This window comes from Polyodon spathula, chromosome 3 (assembly GCF_017654505.1).
Source record: "Polyodon spathula isolate WHYD16114869_AA chromosome 3, ASM1765450v1, whole genome shotgun sequence".
Taxonomy (NCBI): Eukaryota; Metazoa; Chordata; class Actinopteri; order Acipenseriformes; family Polyodontidae; genus Polyodon; species Polyodon spathula.
The window spans coordinates 31,546,195-31,569,699 of record NC_054536.1 but is presented as its reverse complement, the minus strand read 5'-3'; the positions used below and the strand labels follow the sequence as shown (position 1 = coordinate 31,569,699).

General features: G+C 38.3%; 1 protein-coding gene across 1 annotated transcript in view; it reads right to left on the bottom strand.

Annotated features, from left to right (window-relative positions):
• LOC121312985 (nitric oxide synthase, endothelial-like) overlaps positions 1-15,785 on the bottom strand; it is a 45,116-nt gene extending 29,331 nt beyond the window's left edge. Inside the window, exons 1-9 of the mRNA XM_041245046.1 lie at positions 15,520-15,785; positions 14,764-14,912; positions 8,298-8,460; positions 5,851-5,942; positions 3,257-3,398; positions 2,749-2,888; positions 2,045-2,219; positions 808-909; positions 191-385 (exon numbers count right to left, since the gene is read on the bottom strand). Of these exons, the coding sequence (XP_041100980.1) occupies positions 191-385; positions 808-909; positions 2,045-2,219; positions 2,749-2,888; positions 3,257-3,398; positions 5,851-5,942; positions 8,298-8,460; positions 14,764-14,912; positions 15,520-15,663 (1,302 nt within the window). The 5' untranslated portion in view covers positions 15,664-15,785. The remainder of the gene's footprint in view (positions 1-190; positions 386-807; positions 910-2,044; positions 2,220-2,748; positions 2,889-3,256; positions 3,399-5,850; positions 5,943-8,297; positions 8,461-14,763; positions 14,913-15,519) is intronic.
• Between the last annotated feature and the right edge of the window lie 7,720 nt (positions 15,786-23,505).

Sequence of the window (23,505 nt, the reverse complement as noted above, 5' to 3'; positions counted from 1 at the left end):
TTATCCCCAGGGCAGCTGTGTTTTACATTTCTCTATTTGTGCTGCTTTCATTATTCACAGATGGAATAAATTTTGTGTGAGAATGATTGTTTTGATGGGTCCAGGGCTTCTGTAGGATTTAATATTGCACACTGGTGTGCAGGCCTGTTGGGGTGCATTGCGAGAGAGATGCCCTGCTGGTTTGGGGTACCTGGTAGGAGAAAGAGGGTGAGAGGAAGTAGTCAAGCATCTCCTGGTGGAAGACAGGGGTGATGCTGCCGGAGATGGGCGGGACAATCCAGACCCAGTCTGCAGGACAACCCCCTCGCGTGCGATACTCATTCTCCATGTGCTTCATGAAGGACTCCGTGGCAGCGTGGTGGTCCACAATCGTCACCTTCGCCAACTGCCGACACAGACACACATACACATGGTCTTTACTTGGTGTACCTCTTGATATCAACAGTAGACAAGTAGACAAGCCTTGGAGTAATTTTCTCTGGAGTAAAAAATCATTTTGATCTCACAGCAAAAAGGGACCTGGAGTGTGGGAGAAATATAATGTCTGCTTCTGTCACTGTCAGTATTTCAGTTCCACTTGTGACGGCCGCCTTCTTACACAGCTCACTCAACAGCTCTTGCAGCTGAATCTCTGGTTCTGAGGAACCTGCAAACTAGAGGATAGTGCTGCACAGAACAGCCTCAGTCCAGCCTCTGCATCTCTGAAAGTGTGGAAGCATTTGAATTTTCTGAGTTTTACTGCTCCATGTGGGTCCTGGGGTATAGGTTTGTGCTCCAAGCAGCAGGTTGGTGTTGAGACTGTGTTACCTGGTAGCTGTGCAGCACAGCGATGTTGATCTCCACAATCGCCTTGTCCTTCCAGAGGGAGGAGGTCTTCTTGGTGTCCAGGCCCATTCGTCTGCCCACCTCCTGCAGCAGAGAGACAAGGAACCCAGAGGAATGACAACTGCTTGTGCAACACAAACATAAGCAAGACCTGCAAAGTGATCTGTGACAGGCTGAGCAGGGAGTGCTTCCAAACAAAATAATAACCTGCGCAGAGGAGAAATAGTAACTAAAATAAAAATTCAACAGTGTGTCAAATTATATATATATATATATATATATATATATATATATATATATATATATATATATATATATATATATATATATATATATATATATATATATATATATAAAAAAATGTATAATTACATAATCGTATAATTACAGCATAATTATGAAGGGATCAGTGATCATTTTGATACCATTGTTAATGTTAACAGATAAGGCATCTGATTTAGTCTGATTTAGGAGTTGTAAGCTGTATTAACCTTACTACAGCTATTGGTACTACTGCTGTACTTAATAACTTTACTAATCATAGCAGCTCATATAGCATATAACCCTTTTGGAAGTCCAGGAACTTGTTCCAAACATGTCCTACAATAGTCAATAATTGAAGTGAAACATCTCATTCTCAAAAGGATGCCCTGCTGAGTATTGATGAGACTGACACAAAACCAGATAATGCTGTGTCCTGTAAATAGTGTTTGGTGTTTAATCGAGATACACAACTAAAACATGGAAAGGGTCTCCTGTTACACACTGTGGTTAGTCAGCTGTTTTACTGTTATGAAAATGTAATTCTATCATTTTCAATAACTGGCTTAAAATTTGCATGGTTCTCATTTAGTGAATTTAATTTTAAAAAGACCATTATATGTAATAAGATATTTTAATGTGGCAGATGATGCTATCAAACAGAAAGCATGGTATTTCAAGGAGCAAGGACAACAGAAAAGCAGACCATTCTGTTCTCTTCTTCAGATGATTGTAACATTGCATTCGTGAACCTGCTGCTAACATTTTAAAAGCTATATTGTAGTTTCCCCTGCTTATACAGTATTTATTGTGCTTTGCCATATGTAACCATTGTTTTTACAAGAGGTAAGCAGTGTTTTTGTATTCAGAACAAAGATGTTTTTATTTATTTATTTATTTATTCTCTACACATATATTTTGGGATTATTTCAGCTGTTAGCACCGAAAATACTGATACCTCCAGGATGTTGTATCTATAGTTGTCGCAGAAGTTCCTGACTCCAATTTCTGAGCCCAGGTACCACCCATTAAAGGGCACCGCTGTAAACTCCAGCCCCCCAATCTCAAGCATCATACTGGACACTGCGGGGAGTGCATACCACTTCAAACCCAGGTCTGCAAACCACTCAAAGCTACCAGAGACACAGGCAGACAAAGACAAACACAGACACAAGGTATCAATTTCAATTACTATCAATACAATATTTGTGTTACTGATCACACTGTTACTGATCACTGGCCTGAACAAACAAGTTTTTTTTTTTTTTTCTGTGATACCTTTTTATTATGATCAGCTAATATGTAACTGAAGGCAAAGAAAATTCCTCTCACACTCTTTTTTTATTTCATATATATAAAACTAAGGACATTTCTAAATCAATATTCTTTATAGTCCATATATTTCTTACTCTCTCTGAAGCAGTGTGGATTTTGTACAACTTGTATTTCTGGCCCCACTGTCTCCGCTATGGTAGTTGTATCAAAGGTGAAATAACGTTCATAGTAAATATTTATTTTTTTTGCCTCACTTATAGACCCTTGTACTGTATACTTTTACTGTAAAATTGATCAATATAAAGTGCTAGAACTAAGCCACATCTCCACAGCAGTGGCCAGGTTGTTCTTCCTGTGGTCAGTGTGCACCGTGCGCTCAGGACTCACGTGGGGTGAATGATGGACACCTCCAGGACCAGCTCAGCCGGCAGCTCAAAGAGAGCAGGTGGCTCCTCCCTCGCTTGCAAGATCAGGGGCAGGACGTCGAAGCGCCCATAACGAGGCTTCCAGCCCATCTGGATACAGAGCTGTGAAGACAAGCACAGGGTGAGCTGGGGGAGACACAGACATATATAATGTAGAACAAGATATAGGACTGTATATATTGAGCTGTGAGAAAAACCACAAGGTGACAGTAAACTAGTGCAGTACACTGTCATGTACCTGTAGACTGTATAACAAGTACTGTATATTACTGCATACAGAGCTGCGAGGACAAGCACAGAGTTACTGTAAACTGGAGCAGACTCAGCCATGTCTACTGTATAAAAAGTTATAGTATTGCATAAGCACAGGGGATAGTAAACTGGAGCTGTACACAGTTATAGTTCCATTAGTATGTAAACAATTAAGTGTTGGGTGCAAGAGAGGTTGTCCTGGCTGTGTACAGGCTGACCTCTGTGAGCTCGATGTTCGAGGGATCGCCAATGACAGAGCCATCTGGTTGGCTGTACCCGGCGTAGCGAATAAGCTGAGGGCTCCAAATGCGGAAATCCGTGAGACCTTCTGACCTTTGCGGGAAAACTGTAATGGCCGATCTGTGGAGAGGAGGAACAGAACAGAAAAAAATGTACGAACAAGAGGAGGCTGTTTGGCACTTTAGTGCTTGTCTGGTTTCCTAGCAGCTGATTGATCCCAAAACTTTGTCAAGTCGGCTCTTAAAGACTCCCAATGATTCAGCATAGCATGAACGGACTGCATGGCGTGAAGAGGAATGGAATCTGGAAATCTGGGGATCTGAGAAAGAAGCAGCTGCAGGATTTTCCCTCAAGAATCATTGATTCCATATAAGTCTTGAGAGATGGAGACATGTAATGTCTTCATGTTAGCGATCCGAATAAAATGATTGTCAATGTGTATTCATTGTAAGATAACTGTGTTGAGAATGAGGAAGATAAACAATAGTGCAGTGGTACTGTGTACATGTGAGGTAGACATGAGGAAGGGACCCTAGTGTTTAGATTATACAGATATTTTCATATTATATAAAAATAAATAATACCATGAATTATAGAATGTGTGTCCTATTGAATGCATTCCACTTCTTTGAGTTGAAAACAAAAACAAAAAGCGACTGAAAAGAAAACTATCTTTGAGTTTGTCTGGGATGAATAGGTGACTAAACTCTCAAGACCCATCTGCTCTCTCTTGCTTTCCATGCTCTTTATGCCTGATATCTGCTATTAGCTGCTGTTACTATTTCACCTATTTTGTTACTATTATGTATTATGCACTTTCCACTGTATTTAGTGTACTATTTCATGTATGATGCACTTTCCACTGTATTTAATGTACTATTTCATGTATTATGCACTTTCCACTGTATTTAATGGATTATGCAATGTTTTTTTACTGTCTATCTTGTAGTATGCATTTCTCTGTATTTGAAGTATTATGTATTTACTGCATCTTGTAAAGCACTTTGTGATGGTGGTCCACTATGAAAGACACTATATAAAAATGGATTGATTGATTGATATTTTGCAGGCCCGCTCCAACACACTGTTCAAGCCTTCTGTAAAGTCTCTTAAGTGAACATGACTTAGCCCAGTCCTCCCTACAGTAAACATTGGAATATGTGCAAAAGATAAGTCTAGGTTTATTAAGAGGTCTAGAGGGCATGGGCAGTATTTACTGTTTGTTGTACAGAGACTAATGGATCCTTCAAGAATAGACTAGATGCTGTCATGAACAATACTGTGTAACCCTCTCTATGACCTTTAGCTAGCCATCTGGAGGAAGGGCGGTCCACTTAGCCAGGGATTCCCAGAGGTTTCATTTTCTTTTCAACGGTTAGGAGTTTTTTGTTTTTCCTCTCCTGAGTGTTAACGTACCACACTTACATTAAAGCGAGCGAGCATAGGGGGGCTGAATGACCTTTTCTCCTTCTAGAATTTCTTATGTTCTTATAAAATGAAGTTCAAATGAACTCAAGATGTGTTGCTAATTTATTTTTGAATAAATGGGGGCCAAATTAACATACACTTGTCCCAGCCCTTAACGCTGCACCTTTTAAAAGCAGGTATTGTAATAGTGCCACCCAAGCAGGAGGAGTGGCAAACACTGTTGCAGCAGCAAAGGTCATTCAAAATGATCTAGACAAGATTCAGAACTGGGCAGACACATGGCAAATGACATTTAATAGAGAAAAGTGTAAGGTATTGCACACAGGAAATAAAAATGTACATTATAAATATCACATGGGAGATACTGAAATTGAAGAACGAATCTATGAAAAAGATCAAGGAATTTTTGTTGATTCAGAAATGTCTTCATCTAGACAATGTGGGGAAGCTATAAAAAAGGCTAACAAGATGCTCGGATACATTGTGAAAAGTGTTGAATTTAAATCAAGGGAAGTAATGTTAAAACTGTACAATGCACTAGTAAGACCTCATCTTGAATATTGTGTGCAGTTCTGGTCACCTCGCTATAAAAAGATATTGCTGCTCTAGAAAGAGTGCAAAGAAGAGCGACCAGAATTATTCCGGGCTTAAAAGGCATGTCATATGCAGACAGGCTAAAAGAATTGAATCTGTTCAGTCTTGAACAAAGAAGACTACGTGGCAACCTAATTCAAGCATTCAAAATTCTAAAAGGTATTGACAGTGTCGACCCAAGGGACTTTTTCAGCCTGAAAAAAGAAACAAGGACCAGGGGTCACAAATGGAGTTTAGACAAAAGGGCATTCAGGACAGAAAATAGGAGGCACTTTTTTACACAGAGAATTGTGAGAGTCTGGAATCAACTCCCCAGTAATGTTGTTGAAGCTGACACCCTGTTTGATGAGATTCTGGAATCAATAAGCTACTAACAACCAAACGAGCAAGATGGGCCGAATGGCCTCCTCTCGTTTGTAAACTTTCTTATGTTCTTATGTTCTTTCTTATGTTCTTATAACCATGAAGACCTTGTGGTTCATCCAGACCATGGCTTGGCTGAGTATGCAGACCCTTTACACTACACAGAGAAACAATGTACTCTCCTCACCGCAGGCTGCCCTTGTTGGTGGCGTACTTGATGTGGGTGCAGATGTGAGTGAACATCTCCTCCGCCGAGCTGCAGTCCCGGGCATCAAACACCTGTGGAGCCACAAACAAAAGCTTGTCACACAACAGGCCTGACTAGCTCATACCATAATTCAAACAGATGATGAAACACTTGCCAGTAGCAAAAACTCAAACACGTATCATTTAATTTATTAGGTTTCTTTTAGTATTTCTAAGCCTAGAGTTGTGTGTGACCAGAGCATCCTGGAGATTTCTCAGTAAATTATATACTGCTCTTTGATTTCCAAGTGTCTGTTGGCCTCTGAAAACACAACCTGACAACAGCTCTAGTTTTCATTAATCTTTTTTTATCCTTTGCACTTGCCTAATAAATGTGACCTATGTGAGGCATCTGGTTGCAAGGGTAACATACAGTAAGGAAAAACTATGTTAACACTACATAATTACCACTTTGTGAGTTTAATGGTAATTTTAAGAAGATAATAAGACAACTATTAAGCAAAAAAGTAATTTATAATCCCTACATAATTAATAGAGTGTATACATAACTAATTACTAAGCACCTGTAGTAACTATGTTATGCTATGCTAACTCCTTAATGATTACAGTACAATAACCCAATAATTACTCTGCAGTTTCCTAACAAATACCCAATAAAAACCCAGTTGGTCACGTCTGTAGACAGTGAACAGAAATAAGGAAGAAAACCAAGAGATATTACATTGTGATCTGAGAGATAAGGTATTCCAAAGCACTCATCTGTGTTTTCTTTTCAAATACCTTGAACCACATCTCCATTAGAGCACAAGAGCACAGTATTTAAATATTGAGTAACAGTGTATGCTATTACAAACAGACTCTTGTGAGAAGACTTTCTTTGTAGGTGCAACAGTATGAAATAATCTTTGGGCCATTTTCACAAATCACCATGCTAAGTTAGCACTAGTTTTTGGTGTAAAACCAAAAAACAAACAGTTAAATGTCACAGAGCTAGCAAGTAATCACTATAATTAACAATAAAGACCATGAAATAAATTATAGTGAATAAACCAAACGTTGCAGCTAAGCTAAATAACAAAACACACTCAGTCCCTCAGCTATTATAACTAGGGCCTTGCGAAATTCACGGGAGAATTAAAAGTACATTACACACTGCAATTCAGTCCTAAACTTCCAGATGTCTGTGTAGTCACTCCAGCTAAACTGATCTGAAGAATAATTAAGGAATCAACACATTCAATTCTGGCTAATTAGAAAATTATCCCTAATTGAGGAGGCTGTGTGGTCCAGTGGTTAAAGGAGATTCCCAGTTCAAATTCCAGCCACTGCTTCATTGTGTGAGCAAGTCACTTAATCTCCTTGTGCTCTGTCTTTTGGGTGAGATGTTGTTGTAGTGACTTTGCAGCTGATGCATAGTTCACACACCCTAGTCTTGTAAAGCACTTTGTGATGGTGGTCCACTATGAAAGGTGCTATATAAAAAATGGAAATAGAAATAATGCTGTTAAAAGAGCTTCAGAATTTGATGAAAGGTGTACAAAGTTTAAAATCTCAACTATCCCTTATTGCAACACATGGTAAGGGACTAGTGCAGTGATATTCAACTCTGGCCCTCGAGATCAAATCCAGTTACGCCAAGCAGGCTCTAATAGGCAATTAAATAATTTAGGACCTGGTTGGAATAAAGACCAGGACTGGAATTGATCTTGAGGGCCAGAGTTGAGTACTACTGGACTAGTGGATCTGATATATATATACATATATATATATATATATATATATATATATATATATATAATATATATTATATACATACACACACACAATATATATATATATATATATCTATATATATATATATATATATATATATATATATATATATATATATATATATAACTGTCATTTAACTGTGAATGTACAGGGCTTTTGAAAAGTCAGAGGTATACTGCGCCATCACTGTACATTTGTTTCTCGCCTGCAACAAGACAAAAGAAAAAGAAAATCACTATAGGCTAGGACTTCTGACAAACTCTGTACTGCTACTAGTTTACTAAAGATCAAATACATTCAGATGTGCTTTTCATTTCTTTGTTACATTCCCTTACTTGTTTATGGCATTTGCAATCATCCTGAGTGGTTCTGTTTACCTGCTCCAATAATGAATTATTATTTTTCAATAAATCTGCTCTTACCTTGGTTTGAGCTTGACTGCAGAATCCTGCTGGAAGAAGTCCTGGATTGAACAGCATTAGTGAATCCATTCAAATCATGTGACAATGTGAACTTTCAAATTTTCCAGTCCTACCTACTCTACATTTATATAGGCTGGCTGAGGTGAAAGGACAAATTGTCACATGATGTGTATGAAATGTGGGCTATTACAATGCTAGTTTGCTTTCTTCCCTTGGCTCTTGGCCCGGTTACCTGTAGCTTTGACCACTGTATGCGTCCAACACAGCGAGAAGCATTCCGCCAGGCCAGCTTGGCACCAAAGATCAGCTCCGTCTCCTCCAGCTGGTAGGAGCCCGTTGCTCTGATATCACTCTGCACCATGCTCAGACGCTGCAGGTGTGCCAGGGACTGGAACCTGCATTGGAGACACACAGAATCAACACACAGCCCTGCTGGGGTAAGAGTACAGACTGAAAATTGTCCAAATGAATGTTTCAGTTTTGAGTAGAAGCTCCTCTGGCATTAATGCTGTCTCTACATCAACGGGGCATGCTTCTAATAAGGTGGCAGATGACATCTTGTGGGATCCTGTCCCATTTTTCAGTCAGTGCAACACCAAGCTCTCTGATGTCACACAGAGGGTTAAAATGCTGACAAACATGACATCCTGGAAGGTCCTAAAGGTGTTTTATGGGATTTAGTAAATTGATTATATTTGGGTGTGATGCATACTCCCTGAATAAGAAATTAATACCCGAAAGTGTATTAGAAATGTAACTGGACTAATTAATTAAATATCTGTGTCTTGAGAAGAGAGGGCCCCTTGCTCACAGGCATACTGAACTGTGTGACCACTGAACTGGGGGACCAGGGCTAGGTGGTATCTGGACTGGATGAGACTCAGAAGGAAAGTTGACTTATATACAGATAAATCACAACTGTAACAACACACTGTTTTTGAGGTAAGGAAAACATAAAGCATGTATGTCTCGAGTGGTACAGGACATTAAACATCAAAGGACTGTGAGTCATAAGATGCAAGATACACAAATGACTTCATGTGGGCAGCTACTTAGCACAGAAAAGACTATAAATATCCAAGTAAAACTGTACATTTTGCGCTCAACATCAGTTGCTAAACAAGGTCCCTCTCTTAAGCAAAGCCACAACTCTGGCACTACAACCAAGGACAGACCCAAGAAGGACAAAGAGAGCTTCATGCAAGCCAGCTACCAAAGGCAGAGAAACCGAGGCCCAGCGGGAGAACTTCTACTGCCATGAAACCAACAGGGACTATATCAGACAAACAAATCTGATTCTTCTGTAAGCCACAGTATCCAAAAGAGACTGTGCCCAGCTACCTGAGAACCTTTCACTGGACCCTTCAACAGATTGAGTTCCAAACCAGCAGACTAAGAGTCTAAGCTTCAAGGAACCGCTGAGTATAATTCCATTTGCATTTTCCTCTCATGAATGAACTAAATGAATGCATTGCAACACATTAACATAGAATTGAGCTATTGTTTAGTTTGCACACCTTGTGTGTAAAATAACTTTTTTTGTGAAACTTGATGAAGTAATCTACCTCACATTGTTGTATGACGAACTTCTTTTAACGTGAACTTGCTATATCGTTAAACAATATACTATTAGTAAGTTTAGTGTGATATATTTTAGTATTTTCTGCACCATTTCAGTTTAGGCTGTGTGTGTGTGTGTGTGAGCAGCTACTAGCTACGCAACAGCCTGCTGTAAGTGTGTGTGTAAGCAGTGTCATATTTCAATTGCCATGCTAGCTCCTGAAAAGATGGAGGAGAGGAGAGGAGGAGGAGAGCTGTGACATGTCTATGATTGGAAGATTAATAGATTTACTTTCTGATTAAACTTTCCTTGTGTCTAGCGTGTGTATGTGTGTTCATAGTAAATCCTTGATCTGGTAACACGTCAATTAAATATTTTCTATAACAAAACTAATCAATCTAGATAAATCCTAAACTATCAATTAAAGAATTGTTCTTACATGGGGTACCACTGCACTGGTGGAACAAACTGCTTATTACAATTTGTTGCATATTTTTAACAAAGAAACAATGATCTATTCAGATATACCAAGTTGTTTAGTAATTAAGGGGTAAGACTGTGGAAAAATAGGGGATACAATTCCCACAGTACTATGCCATTCTCCTCCCAGAAACACAACCAAGCTTTTCCATTCAGGACGGAGAATTTAAATTGCAATTGAACAGACAAATGAATGATGATAATGAATTTGGCTGGAGAACTTGACCATGGGTGCTGCCAGCTATCTGTAGTGTTGGCTGGCTAGCAAAAACGCAATGACATCCTGTAGTCTAGTGCTGCGGACAGAAAGTGGCTCACAGGGCCACCTCCCCCCAAAAGACAAGGCCGCCAAACCATGACTGGAAAAAAGAAAACATTGCTTGGGATTATGTGAGCATATGTTTTGGTCCAAGAAGCTTGAAATCTGCATCAATATACAGGGCCGTAGGCAGCTATGAAAAATTATAGAGGCACTTGCCCATGCACAACAGAATATTAATAAGCTGCATTCGTTAAATTGCACACTGCTAAGGGAATGTATTATTCCTTATTAGGCTGATATGTATTTCTTTCTAAATCGACATTGTTACTTTGCCTCACCTTGTAAAAAAAGTCTTGAATAAGCCTTTGCCGTTTCAAAGCTATTCAAACACGTTCAACTGACGTGGCTATAGTGGTATGAACTGAGCCGTATGGTATCACTGTAGTCTGTGAAAGTACAAATTGTGAAGACCACAGGGGCTGTAGATATCTCAGTAGGACTTGGGAATGGATGTACACACAACGAGGGATGAAGTGCATTTTATTTTGCACAAAGCAATGTGTAAGTGAGTCTAAATAAAGAACACACTATGATTTTACCAAGACCCAAGCCTTGGGTGCCTCATAGCTGGCTATGGCCTTGAGATTATATATACATATACATACACACACACACACACACACACACACACACACACACACACATATATATATATATATATATATAGACACACACACACCACCCACTGAACATATCGCAGGTGTCGGAGTCCAATATAAATCCGCTATATATCAAGGGCCGCGATGTACCAAGAGAGCCACAGTCTAACAAATACTGTACAACCACTCCCTCATTTTATCAGTGGCGTCAGGGTCCAGTATAAATCCTCTACGCAACCTGCTTTTTCGCATTTTTCATTTAAAAAGCATCCCATCGTTTTAATTCATACAGCAGGGGGTAATTGCTTCTCATCAACTTCAGTCTCCAATTAATTTTATGAGTCTTCCTCTCCTTTCTCAAATGCACAAACCCGCTGCATTGAAAGAATCCATTCCCAACATAGTAGGCTTGTTGCTAGGGAGCTGACGTCGCTGCATTGTGGCTTTTGCTAGTGCACAGCTGCCACACATTAACACCTCGTTGGCTAAAATAAAAACCGCTTCAGCAAGCAGATACTTAATTTGCTTTGCGTTATTGTGCAACACACGTGTATATGATAACAGTACGATATTAATGCTTTGTTTTTAATTGTTTTGTATATTGTTGTTTGTGATGTACAGTAAAAAATAAAACAAACAGTAATTCTAAGTGCATAGGGAGCCAACTCCAGGACAGCGATATATATGATTCCGCAGTATAGCGAGGGGCGGTATAACGAGGGGTGGGTGTATATATATATATATATATATATATATATATATATATATATTTTTTTTTTTTTTTTTTTTTACCGGTGGGTTTTAGCGTTATCGCACGCACAACCATCATAGATGGTCAAGTATGTGAGCTTGCCTCGCGCACCAAATGCGTGCTTGCCACAGGGCTCCCCTGGGTCCTAAACCCTGCTATGTACAGATGGGGTTTGCAATAACCACAGACCGTACATGACTTTAGCAGACATTAATAGATTGCTGGCATAAAGGGGTTTAACAGTAGAGTTTTTAGCAAAATACAGGAGAAAATCTGTCCCTGGAGTTGTCTGGAAGAAGTGTCCGAAAAACGGGATAGTCCCGGTAAATAAGGGAGAGTTGACAGGTTTGGATTTAACCAAATAAACGTATTTTTTTCCAGATTCCACATAATACATAAATGTCAACAAAAACTTAAAAGTTTGGGAATGTGTACTTTCAGATATAATTTATAAATACTGAAAACTCTTACCATAAATTCAACATTTAATATCAATGTTTCCACGAGCCCCAAGAGGGGCAAATAAAAACCGATCATTCAAAAATATAAGTATATATTTAAAATAAATAGCAATACAATTTGTGTTTTTTACATAGAACCTTTAGCTCTGTCAATTTGCAGCCTAGGAGCACACCTCTCTAGGACAGAATCTGATGGAATCTAAATAATACGCAGGCAGATCAGTAACTAGTATTAATAACAATAAAATCTGAAATTATATCACCCATTTTAAAGTTGTTATAAAACACGTACCGGTTGCAGTATTGTTTGAACTACTGACTGCAGCTCTCTCTCTCTCTCTCTCTCTCTCTCTCTCTCTCTCTCTCTCTCTCTCTCTCTCTCTCTCTCTCTCTCTCTCTCCCTCTCTATATATATATCTCTCTATATATATATATATATATATATATCTATATTATATAGATATCTTATATATCTAATCACGATGGGTAATATATATATAGATCCATATATATTATAATAGCTACCCCATTATAATGTGGCTGTCGGTGTCAATAATTAGGAGACCGTGTTATTTCTGTTTCCTGTTATAAAGAATATCGGCATTTTTGTTCCCGAAATGATTTACAAAGCCTACAAGCCAAATTCATACTGTAGGGTATGGTGCAAAATGAAGGGAGGAGACACACAATTTGCAGGTACTCGAATCCGCAAATTATTCCCGGCCCCAGTTAGCCTGGTATCACACTTCCATGCTGTCATTCCACCAGTTTAAAGTTTACACCATTCTTATTTAAATTGTATATTTTTATAATAAATGTTTCTAAATGTTTCTAAATAGAGTTTCTATTACAGTTTATCCTTGCATCATTCATGATAACATCACCAGGACCACTTAAAGTATCTGGAACGTTCACCCAATCTTTGAGAGTCAAATTGCATTATGGAGGAAATGAGAGCCACGACCTTATGTAAGCAATAAGGCACGACAGGGTGTGGGATATACTCTAATATCCGCACGGCCCGGGTGCACACTCCAAGGGCTTTAACTGCCCTTGGAGTGTGGACATTAGAGTATATCCCACACCCTGATGTGCCTTATTGCACTTATAAAATGGATCAACCAACATTACAAAAAAAAAAAAAAAAAAAAAACGTAAAAACATGTTTTATTAATAAAAAAAAATGAATTTTTATTAAATATCCTTCTACCTCTGCCTGAACTTAAAAAACAATAGTAAAAACATATAAAAATAAAACCAAAAATGCATTAATTAATAAGTGCAGTTAATTAAGTGCAAAGTGCAGTTTTGATTCGTTACACTTTCTGTAATTCTTGGTTTATTCATTACATTTTAAAGGAAAATATTACTGCCCCTTTTTCATCATGACAAAGCACAAATGAGTCTGCCTTTAAATCACGCAGCACAAATAAGACTGCCTTTATTTTAAATCACAGACCCTTCCTCACAAGACCTGCAATAGTATCAGGTGAGAGTGCTTTTTTTTAATAATCCTTTGTTATCTGGGGTAGTAACAGGAGATATCCATAACATATTTGTGCTACAGCTTCACAGTGGCGAGAAAGACGTTATTTGCATGGAATGCCTGGTTACTTATCAAACTGACTGCAATTTACAGCTTGGTAACGTGGAGAACTACTGGACCAGTGATAAGAAACAATTTTAAACAATGCAGGGCACAGCAGAAAACATGATACCATCGTACCTGGACACATTTAAATGGTATGGCAGGAACTGTCTAAATTAATTTATAAATGTTCAGCATCAGATCACACAGCTGCGCAGGGGGTGGGTCCAGTGGCAGCAGGCAGGCAGACCGAAGAACGGACAGCGGGAGCAACGGCAACAAAACATCTTTTAACCCCAAAGTCTCTTTTAAGATCAGAATGGCGAGTTTTGATTGTTTTTTTTTTTTTTTTCCACTACTTTAATTAATCATTGGTGTCCGGTTCAGATTCATTTAATGTCTCATGTACACTTCGGTTTCCCAAAAGTTCAACATTTACATGAATCTCGTTGGTCATGTTTATTGCGATAAATTCCAATATGTTTGTTTTTAAAATCTAGCATACGGATATCTGCCAGTGATTTGCCCGTTTTAGAAAAACCATGGTGATATGCTGGAATATCAACACCCCCGTGTGACCTGTTTTGACCAATCAGGACAGAGTATTTAAAATACCTATTTTATAACGTTATAAACGATTCCGCACTGTAACAGGCTGCATTATAACAAGGGAGCACTGTGTGTGTGTGTATATATATAATTATATCTCAATCCTATGTAATCCGGCTGACATTATAACAAGATATATATATGTATGTGTGTCATATAGATATATATATATATATATAATAGCTATATAGGGATTATTTTTAAAACCCTAATTATATATAAAAAAAAACCTAATATATATATATATATATATATATATATATATATATATATATATATATATATATATATATATATCACGCTGTTTCTCTCTCTCTCTCTTCTTACCGTTTGATGGAGGTGTAGTACTGGTTGATGAAGTCTGTTGCCATGCTCAGAAGCCTCTCTCTGTTGACAGGTTCCTCTGGAGGTTTGCGGATCATCTGATCAGGGAACATGACTGAGCCCAGACACCGGCACGCTCGGCAGGGCACCTCCTGCAAGCACAGGGCAGGTTACTGGCTCACAGAGGTAACATTTCTACTCATATCTACTCATGGGGGAGGGGGGGGGGGGGGGTCTGTGTGCTGGGGGGGTGGGGGGGGGGGGGGGGGGGGGGGGGGGGGGGGGGGGGGGGGGGGTGGAGATGTTCCTTTGTCTTCAGTTAATTCCAGTTTAGTTGGAGGTGATAGAAATTCCTTTCCAACTACTGGCTTTTGGAGAGGAAGATTGGGGGCAGGGTGGAGGAGGTGTTAATGATAGTGGCTAATGGGGATCAATGATTGAATAGGCATGGAGATTCATTTATAACCCCACTCTCCCCTCCCTCCACACACTCACATCTCCTCTAGAGGAGATCAGAGATGCACTGGAAGACTGGGCATCAATGTTTGTGATACTGTAAGAGGAACTGTTGCTTCTATCCATTCTAGCAAAAAAGATAAAGTGACAAATTAGTTTTCCATATACAGTTTAAGCTTAACTCTGTGGCACACTGTAGACTTATTGAACTGAGACCCTGTATTGTACTGACTGTAGACTTATAGATCTCTGTTCTATACTGCCTGTAATGTGTTTTTTTTTTTTTTTTTTTTTTTAACTAACCGTCGTGGACTGCATGTGCAAGGTGTCATAGAATAGCTGGCCGGTCTCCCAATTCTTGATCCGCACATATCTCTGGATCTCCGTGGGGCAGGAAGAGCTGTGAAGAGAGATGCTCAAATACAGAGCAAGGTATTGACTGCCCATTGCCACTGTATACAGCACCTACTAAGTGTCAACTAATCATCAAAATAATCAACAATAATGTGAAAATGACTGTTGATAAAATAAATAACATTTCTTCACTGTACGAACTTTATCAGTGGTTTATTGATGCTCCTAGTCTTTTTTACTGCTGACGGTTTGATGATGGCTTTTCTAGAATGGAGTTTATTTAATAGTTAAAAAAAAAAAAGTTTTTCATTGTTCTAACTTCATTTCTTGTCCCCCACATAATTTTCAAAGTCAAAGAAAAAAAAATAGCATTACCTCCAAACTAATCTATATACTGTATTTTACATTTTTGGTATTTATGTTGTGATATGAGCAAATGTCAGCCTTCAAATAGAACCAAAATTTTGTCTCTGTGAAAGCGATGTTCAGACGAGAATGTGACGTTCATGCAGCATGCAGGCCAACACTTCTGTGATAAGTTAACATGTAGGGAGCAGGTGAAAATGCATTAAAGTTCAATTCTTCTGTCACAGGGTACCTCAAAGAATACCACATAAAATTTACATGTACAATTAATGGACAAATACTAAGCTACATTTAAGAATTGTCTTTTTTTATTCTATGTATTTTGGTATACACTGGGGATCTACAGTTTTTGATCAATAAAGCTGGGGTACTTTATACCATCTACATTTTTATTTTTGACCTGTTTAATATTAACCGAGCATCAAAAGAAACTTATCACTATTATAACACATTTATTTTAGAAAAAAAATAAGGTATATAAATGATGAACATTGACTAAATGTTTTTGGTTTCTTTTTAATCCCTTGATCATTCATCCGTGACCATGACACACTTGAGTGACTATGACTGAAGCATATGAATTTAATCACCTAATTGGTCAGTTAATTGGACACTGGATATGGAGTGATTTCAGCTGTTGAATTGCAAGCAATAAAGTAAATAAATCACAGAAAAAAAACAATATGCCACATCTGTCAAGAGAGCAGCGCCTTTGTGCAATCGGCATGTTGGAGGCTGGACTAGGGCAGCATACTGTGGCTCACCATCTTGGGTGCTCACAGCCAGCAATTTCAAACCTGGCGAGATGGTATAACCAGACACACTCTGTCAATGACAGGCCACTAACTGGGAGACCAACAGCCACAACACCTGCCCAAGATCGACAGATCATTTTGCAGCATCTTCATGATGTCAGAACTCGAAATAAAGTTTTGCCCTGGATAAAACACCCACTACAGTAGAACCACTTGGGCTCCTGGGTAACAATGGTTAATGATTTTACATCTCTATATTGTTAAGCCCTAATTTTAGATGCTTTATTACTTTTTAGTACAGAATAAATCAGTGTAACCTAAAATGTAAAGCAATGTAAGTATTTAATTTCTTGATGGCTATAACTTGCATTACAAAATCCATTGTCAGTGACAGGTTGATGAAATGTTATTTCTTGGGCAGATTCACTAGCTTGTGAATGAAGTTACAGATTATTAATACAAACTATGCAAAATAAACCATAGGCTAGATTCTCAAAGCTATTTACTACAAATCCTCATTAGCACATTGTTTTCTTGAAAGGACAAAACAAACACAATTTACACTTCTAAAACAAACAAGGAACATCTTTAGATTACTCACAAAATATGTCTGAGTTGTTAAGTTCTGCTTTGGTAACTTTATTGAGTGTGCTACTGTGCTAATGACGATTTGGAGTAGAGCTTTGAGAATCTATCACTATGACTGGGAGAATAATATTAATACATTTTGTTGAAGTTTCCAGAATTTGGTTATCCTATCAATTAAAGACTTGTGTTCTATGACATTGGTGCTCTCATAATTCCAACATTATCCTCCTGAGTGTAATGAACATGCACTGGTATCCGCATAAACTTGACATTATCATTTAACACTTTATTTAATATAGTTACTCATAGTTTTAGAGATTTTTCCTATAATTTGTATGTGCATGTGTTGTGCAGTGTGTTTGCATGCACAATAACTTGAGTGATTATCAGATTGCTTTGGTCTGAGAGATTAATCTTAGCCCCTATACCTCATACAGACAGTTACTCAAGTTTCAAAATCCATATTTTAAATAAATGAAGTTTCAAAATCCATATTTTAAATAAATGATATGCCTACAGTGCATTCCTAAAATTAAAAACATTCAAACTTAACAAATCTAGAAAACAAATTGAGAAAAGAAAATACAAGAAATAATTTAATACAATTTACACGTGTTTTAGTTAAACTAAAATGTTTCAACATAAAAATGATTGTGAAAGTTTTATAGCTTTATACTTTACTTCATTTTGCTATGCTTTGCTAAGTTAAACCCATGCAAAAAAAAGCATAATTGAGTTATTCCATATAGGAATTCGAAAGACCATTTTCTTAACCCTGTAGATAACTGCCTCCTGAAATATGTTTTTATGCAAGTATTAAAAGCAATGCACCTTTAAAAAGCAATGGCTGCCTGAGTGGCAGTCTCTCCTCTGGTGTGTGTCCAGTTTAAAGAGAGAAGCCTTGAGGTTCCACAGCTGAGTCAGTCTTACCCATGGTTAGTGAAGAAGTTGGGGGCTCCAGCAGACCCCGGGGTGGCATTCCTGTTCAGATCCAGGGAGGCCCTCTGATCTGTGGCGGTCATGTCTCTGGAGTTCATCTCTGAGTCAATTTTAGATTCTTTGTCTGCTCTTTCACAATTTTAAAGACTTTTGACACTGCCCTGGTTCCTCCCTCAGTGCCTCCCTCCCTCCCTCTTCCACCTGCACTTTCTATCACTATGTATACTGTCCTGACATTGTTTAGTGAGTATGAACCTGTTCATGAATTAAAACTTTTACTGGCCCAACTTAAATTTCCACAAAATGTGGACTGCACCAATGTCTGTAGGAGTGTTAGCTCTCAAATGAGCTATACTGTCTATGAAAGCTTATGACATTAATAAACATAATCACACAATATCCCCATAAATTACATTTGCAATCTCATCACGGTTGCAAAGGGGTACTTTGTTACTGTGTATGTAGTTTGATACAACTGCTAAAATTCACTATAGATAAAATACAGTAAACTAACTCACCGTTTGGTTTAGTTGCTGTCAGAGGACAGTTGCTGAAAGTCTTGACCTGTGTGAAATTGATCACTTTCCAATGCATCATTCTCAGCAGTGTCTCAAACCAGAATCTGAGTCACTGCTATCACTTCCACCAAGACTAATGATGATCTTTTCAATTTGATCTTCCACAACCTTTTCCCTGTAAGCATTTTCAGTGTCAATTGCAGTGCTGTAGGCATGCCTCTTTATCAGCTTTCCTTGTTGATGTTTTGGGCTTTTTATCCACTTTCATGTTGTGATAAGGGGCATTATCAAGTACCACAACAGAGGATGGAGGGGTATTTCATAGCAGTTTCTCTTTCGCCCTCTATGCTAAGCACCTGTTTGCTCCTACTCCAGGTAAGATGGTTGGCACTTCCCTGGTTCTCTCAGCAAAAAACACACACACACTTTAACACTTGTCAAAATCATCCAATTCCACATTCCCTGTTTTCCTCTGTCTTACCTTAATTTACCCTGAGTAGTAAACGATGTCCTTGTTTCTTCAGCACCAATTTGTCTGACAGTTCTCGCATGAATACCTGGCCTAGCACTCGCTCTTTTAATAAAATTTCCAACCAGTATTATTATTCCTGTTCACGATTCATCCTCACACTACTTAACCACATTGGTTACAGTTTATTGTTTAACCTGATAAAACTGTTTTATGAAAAGCCATTTCCTTCTATATTAAAAAAAAAAAAAAAAACTCCCACTGTCTAATTCTTTACCTCAAACCACTGCAGGAACACTTAAGAGCAAACTTGCCTCTGCCCCTTTTTAAAGAAATTAACTTCCTACTTCAAGCTGATTCTGAGCTATTGCACAATGGACCATTTAACTTGGGACTGTAGTGTTTTTAGGGGTCCCTGTCTGGCTCCCCTAATAAAGGCATTACAACTTGGTGTACAGGCTGAGTTATACAGTCAGCGGACAGCAGGTTTGCATACTGGCTGTTAGCAGTTGCAGTTCTTCAATGGGAATTCCATAGTGATTGTGGTATTAGCTTTCATGCTTTCATCTACTTTTGTCCTCCAGGAGTTGCAAAGACTCTGGGTTGGAATCAAAGGATGCCCACTGATCATCAGTTCTCCTGATAGTCAGCACTCACATATGCAATAAAATTTTGACTTCAGTGATGGTTAAACACATGTGACATATCTGATTATTTCATTTCATCAGTTCTCCTAATAGTCAGCACTCACATATGCAATACAATTTTGACTTCAGTGATGGTTAAACACATGTGACATATATCTGATTATTTCATTTGAGTCCATTCCAACCTTTATCAGCTTTTCAGGGAACTCAAAAAAAGATACAACATCAAAAATACATAGCTGAAGGGACTGTGTGTTAAAATAAGTAGGCTGCCATTTAGATATACTGTATTGGTTTTGTTGGTGCAGTACTGTATATTTCAACAGAAAGACCCTAATATCACAGTTCACTTGTAAATGAAAATGCACAAAAACAACTAAAGATCAGATTTTTAAAACTACATCACAGTAATAAAACTGTTTAATGATCAGCTGTTACATTACCCTAGCTTGTTTCGTTCGCTTTGTTTTGGCCGCATTTTCGTCAGCTGAAACTGGAGGAAGCGCTGTGTAACTGCGCAATACAAGACAGACAGATATTCAAATAAACTGTAACATTGAAGACATGGGCTTTGTATCAGAAGAATGGTGACAGCGTTGGAAATTGCGCATGACACACACACACACAAACACACAACACACACACACACACACACACACACACACACAGTGCCTTGCAAAAGTATTCAGACCCCTGACCAATTCTCTCATATTACTGAATTACAAATGGTACATTGAAATTTCGTTCTGTTCGATATTTTATTTTAAAACACTTAAACTCAAAATCAATTATTGTAAGGTGACATTGGTTTTATGTTGGGAAATATTTTTAAGAAAAATAAAAAAACTGAAATATCTTGCTTGCATAAGTATTCAACCCCCACACATTAATATTTGGTAGAGCCACCTTTCGCTGCAATAACAGCTTTAAGTCTTTTGGGGTAAGTATGTACCAGCTTTGCACACAGTGTTGGAGTGATTTTGGCCCATTCTTCTTGGCAGATTTGCTCCAGGTTGTTCAGGTTGGTTGGACAACGTTTGTGGACCGCAATTTTCAAATAGTGCCACAGATTCTCAATGGGATTGAGATCAGGACTTTGACTGGGCCACTGTAGGACATTCACCTTTTTGTTCTTGAGCTACTCCAATGTTGCTTTGGCCTTGTGCTTGGGATCATTGTCCTGCTGAAAGATGAATTTCCTCCCAGACTTCAGTTTTTTAGCAGACTGAAGCAGATTATCTTGCAGTATTTTCCTGTATTTTGCTCCATCCATTCTTCCTTCAACTGTAACTGATGCCAACTCCCTGCTGATGAGAAGCATCCCCACAGCATGATGCTGTCACCACCATACTTCACAGTAGGGATGGTGTGTCTTGAGGCATGGGCAGTGTTAGGTTTGCGCCACACATAGCGCTTTGAGTTTTTAGCCAAAAAGCTCTATCTTGGTCTCATCTGACCACAAAACCTTTTCCCACATCGCAGCTGGGTCACTCTCATGCTTTCTGCCAAACTCCAGAAGTGCTTTCAGATGGTACTTTTTGAGTAACGGCTTCTTTCTTGCCACCCTCCCATACAGGCCAGTGTTATGCAGAGCTCTTGATATGGTTGACTGGTGCACCATTACTCCACTCCCAGCCACTGAACTCTGTAGCTCCTTCAAAGTGATTGATGGCCTGTGGCTTCTCTTACAAGTCTCCTTCTTGTTTGAGTGCTGAGTTTTGAGGGACGGCCTTTTCTTGGCAGTGCCTGGGTGGTGTGATGCAGCTTGCACTTCCTGATTATTGATCCAACTGTGCTCACTGGGATATCCAAACACTTGGATATTATTTTGTACCCTTTCCCTAATCTATGCATTTGTATTACTTTATCTCTAACTTATGTAGAATGCTCTTTGGTCTTCATTTTCCTTCAGATTCACAGCCTTACCAATGATCCTTCAACAGTGGGGTTTTTATCCAGAAAATGTGACAGCAACTTTAATGGTTCACAGGTGGAGGCCAATGGTAAGGTAATTGTGTCCTCGTTAGGGCAATTTCTTTCATCGGCGCAAACTGGGAGCTTCCACAGCACAGGGGTTGAATACTTATGCAAGCAAGATATTTCAGTTTTTTATTTTTCTTAAAAATATTTCCCAACATAAAACCAATGTCACCTTACAATAATTGATTCTGAGTTTCAGTGTTTAAAAATAAAATATCAAACAGAACGAAATTTCAATGTACCATTTGTAATTCGGTAATATGAGAGCATTGGTCAGGGGTCTGAATACTTTTGCAAGGCACTGTATATATAAAATGGGGATTGATTTTATTCTTCATACAAGGGCAGTAAAACAAGACTGATGTGTATCTGGGTAACGGATATCCGAGTGCTGACTGTATTCTACATTGGGTCACTGAGGGTGAATTCTGTGTTGCTATTTTTAATTGCCCTTTAAAAAATATGTGTCAGACAGCTGGTACAGGGTTTATTTGTAACATTCTGGTAACAACAATAAAACACTGAAACAATGATCCCAGTTTTGAATTCTTCCTCTTCACACATTCTTTTGGTCCCACTTCTCTCGAGGATGGCTACCTTTGAATAATAGACCTATTCAGAACTGGTCTGATATTTCCTGATTCAATCCTCTTATAAACAATGTAGTTCTGTTCACAAGGAACAATTGAAAAAGAATAACATTTTTCAGACTAGGGTATCTGTTACAACCAAACCGAAGGGTGCTGCAATCTTCTTTCCTCAGCAGCATACTCAGGAATGTCCTGCTCCATAATCTCTATCAGTACAATTTAGGGGCACATGAAGAATTGATATGAAAGACAGACTGCAGTGTGTGAAATGTTGGCTAACAGTCTCTCCTAAGCTGATGCCAATCTAGAGCTAAATGAATCCGACAAAGACTCTTTCTGGTCACAGATCTTTTTAATTTTCCATCCGCTAAATGTCCTTGTTAACATTGCAAAGCATTGTGTGAGTAGTCAGTTCGTTTTTTGTAATTGCTCTTATTTGAAATCGTTCTAAATGTAAGAAGTCATTGCAGCTATGGGAGGAGCCAATGTCAAGGGTAGGACTATTAGAGGAAGGACTAATTCATTTATCTAGGGAAGCAAAAAGCAATCTAGGATTATTTTTATTTGTTTCAATTAAATTAATATGATGATCTAGCCAACACCAGAGCCTTCCTACCAGGTGGCCCTTCCATGTGATGTAATGAACATTAATTTAGATTCCCGCCATATTTTGCTGTTTTCTACTACTGCTCTTAATTATAACTATATTCTGTATCTTGTACTTGATTTTACTCTTAAAGGTATCTGTGTTCACGCTTTTATTTGAACTCGCTCTTGCTTGAAATCATTACACATTTATCGTTCTTACTACATGCTCTTAATGGAATTTACTGATAAGAAAATATTTTTACTATAAGTTTAACTGCTCTTAGTCGAATTTGCTATTAAACGTAATTTACTGTATTCTTTATTTTGCTCTTATTTGAATTTGATCTTATTGTCTACTGATATTACTGTACTTTATAACTGCTCTTATCTGTAATGTGATATTTCATAATGTGATATTGTGCAATATGATATTTTGCAATGAGATACTTTGTGTTGTGATATTTTGTAACTGTAAGTTCCCATGGATAAGGGCGT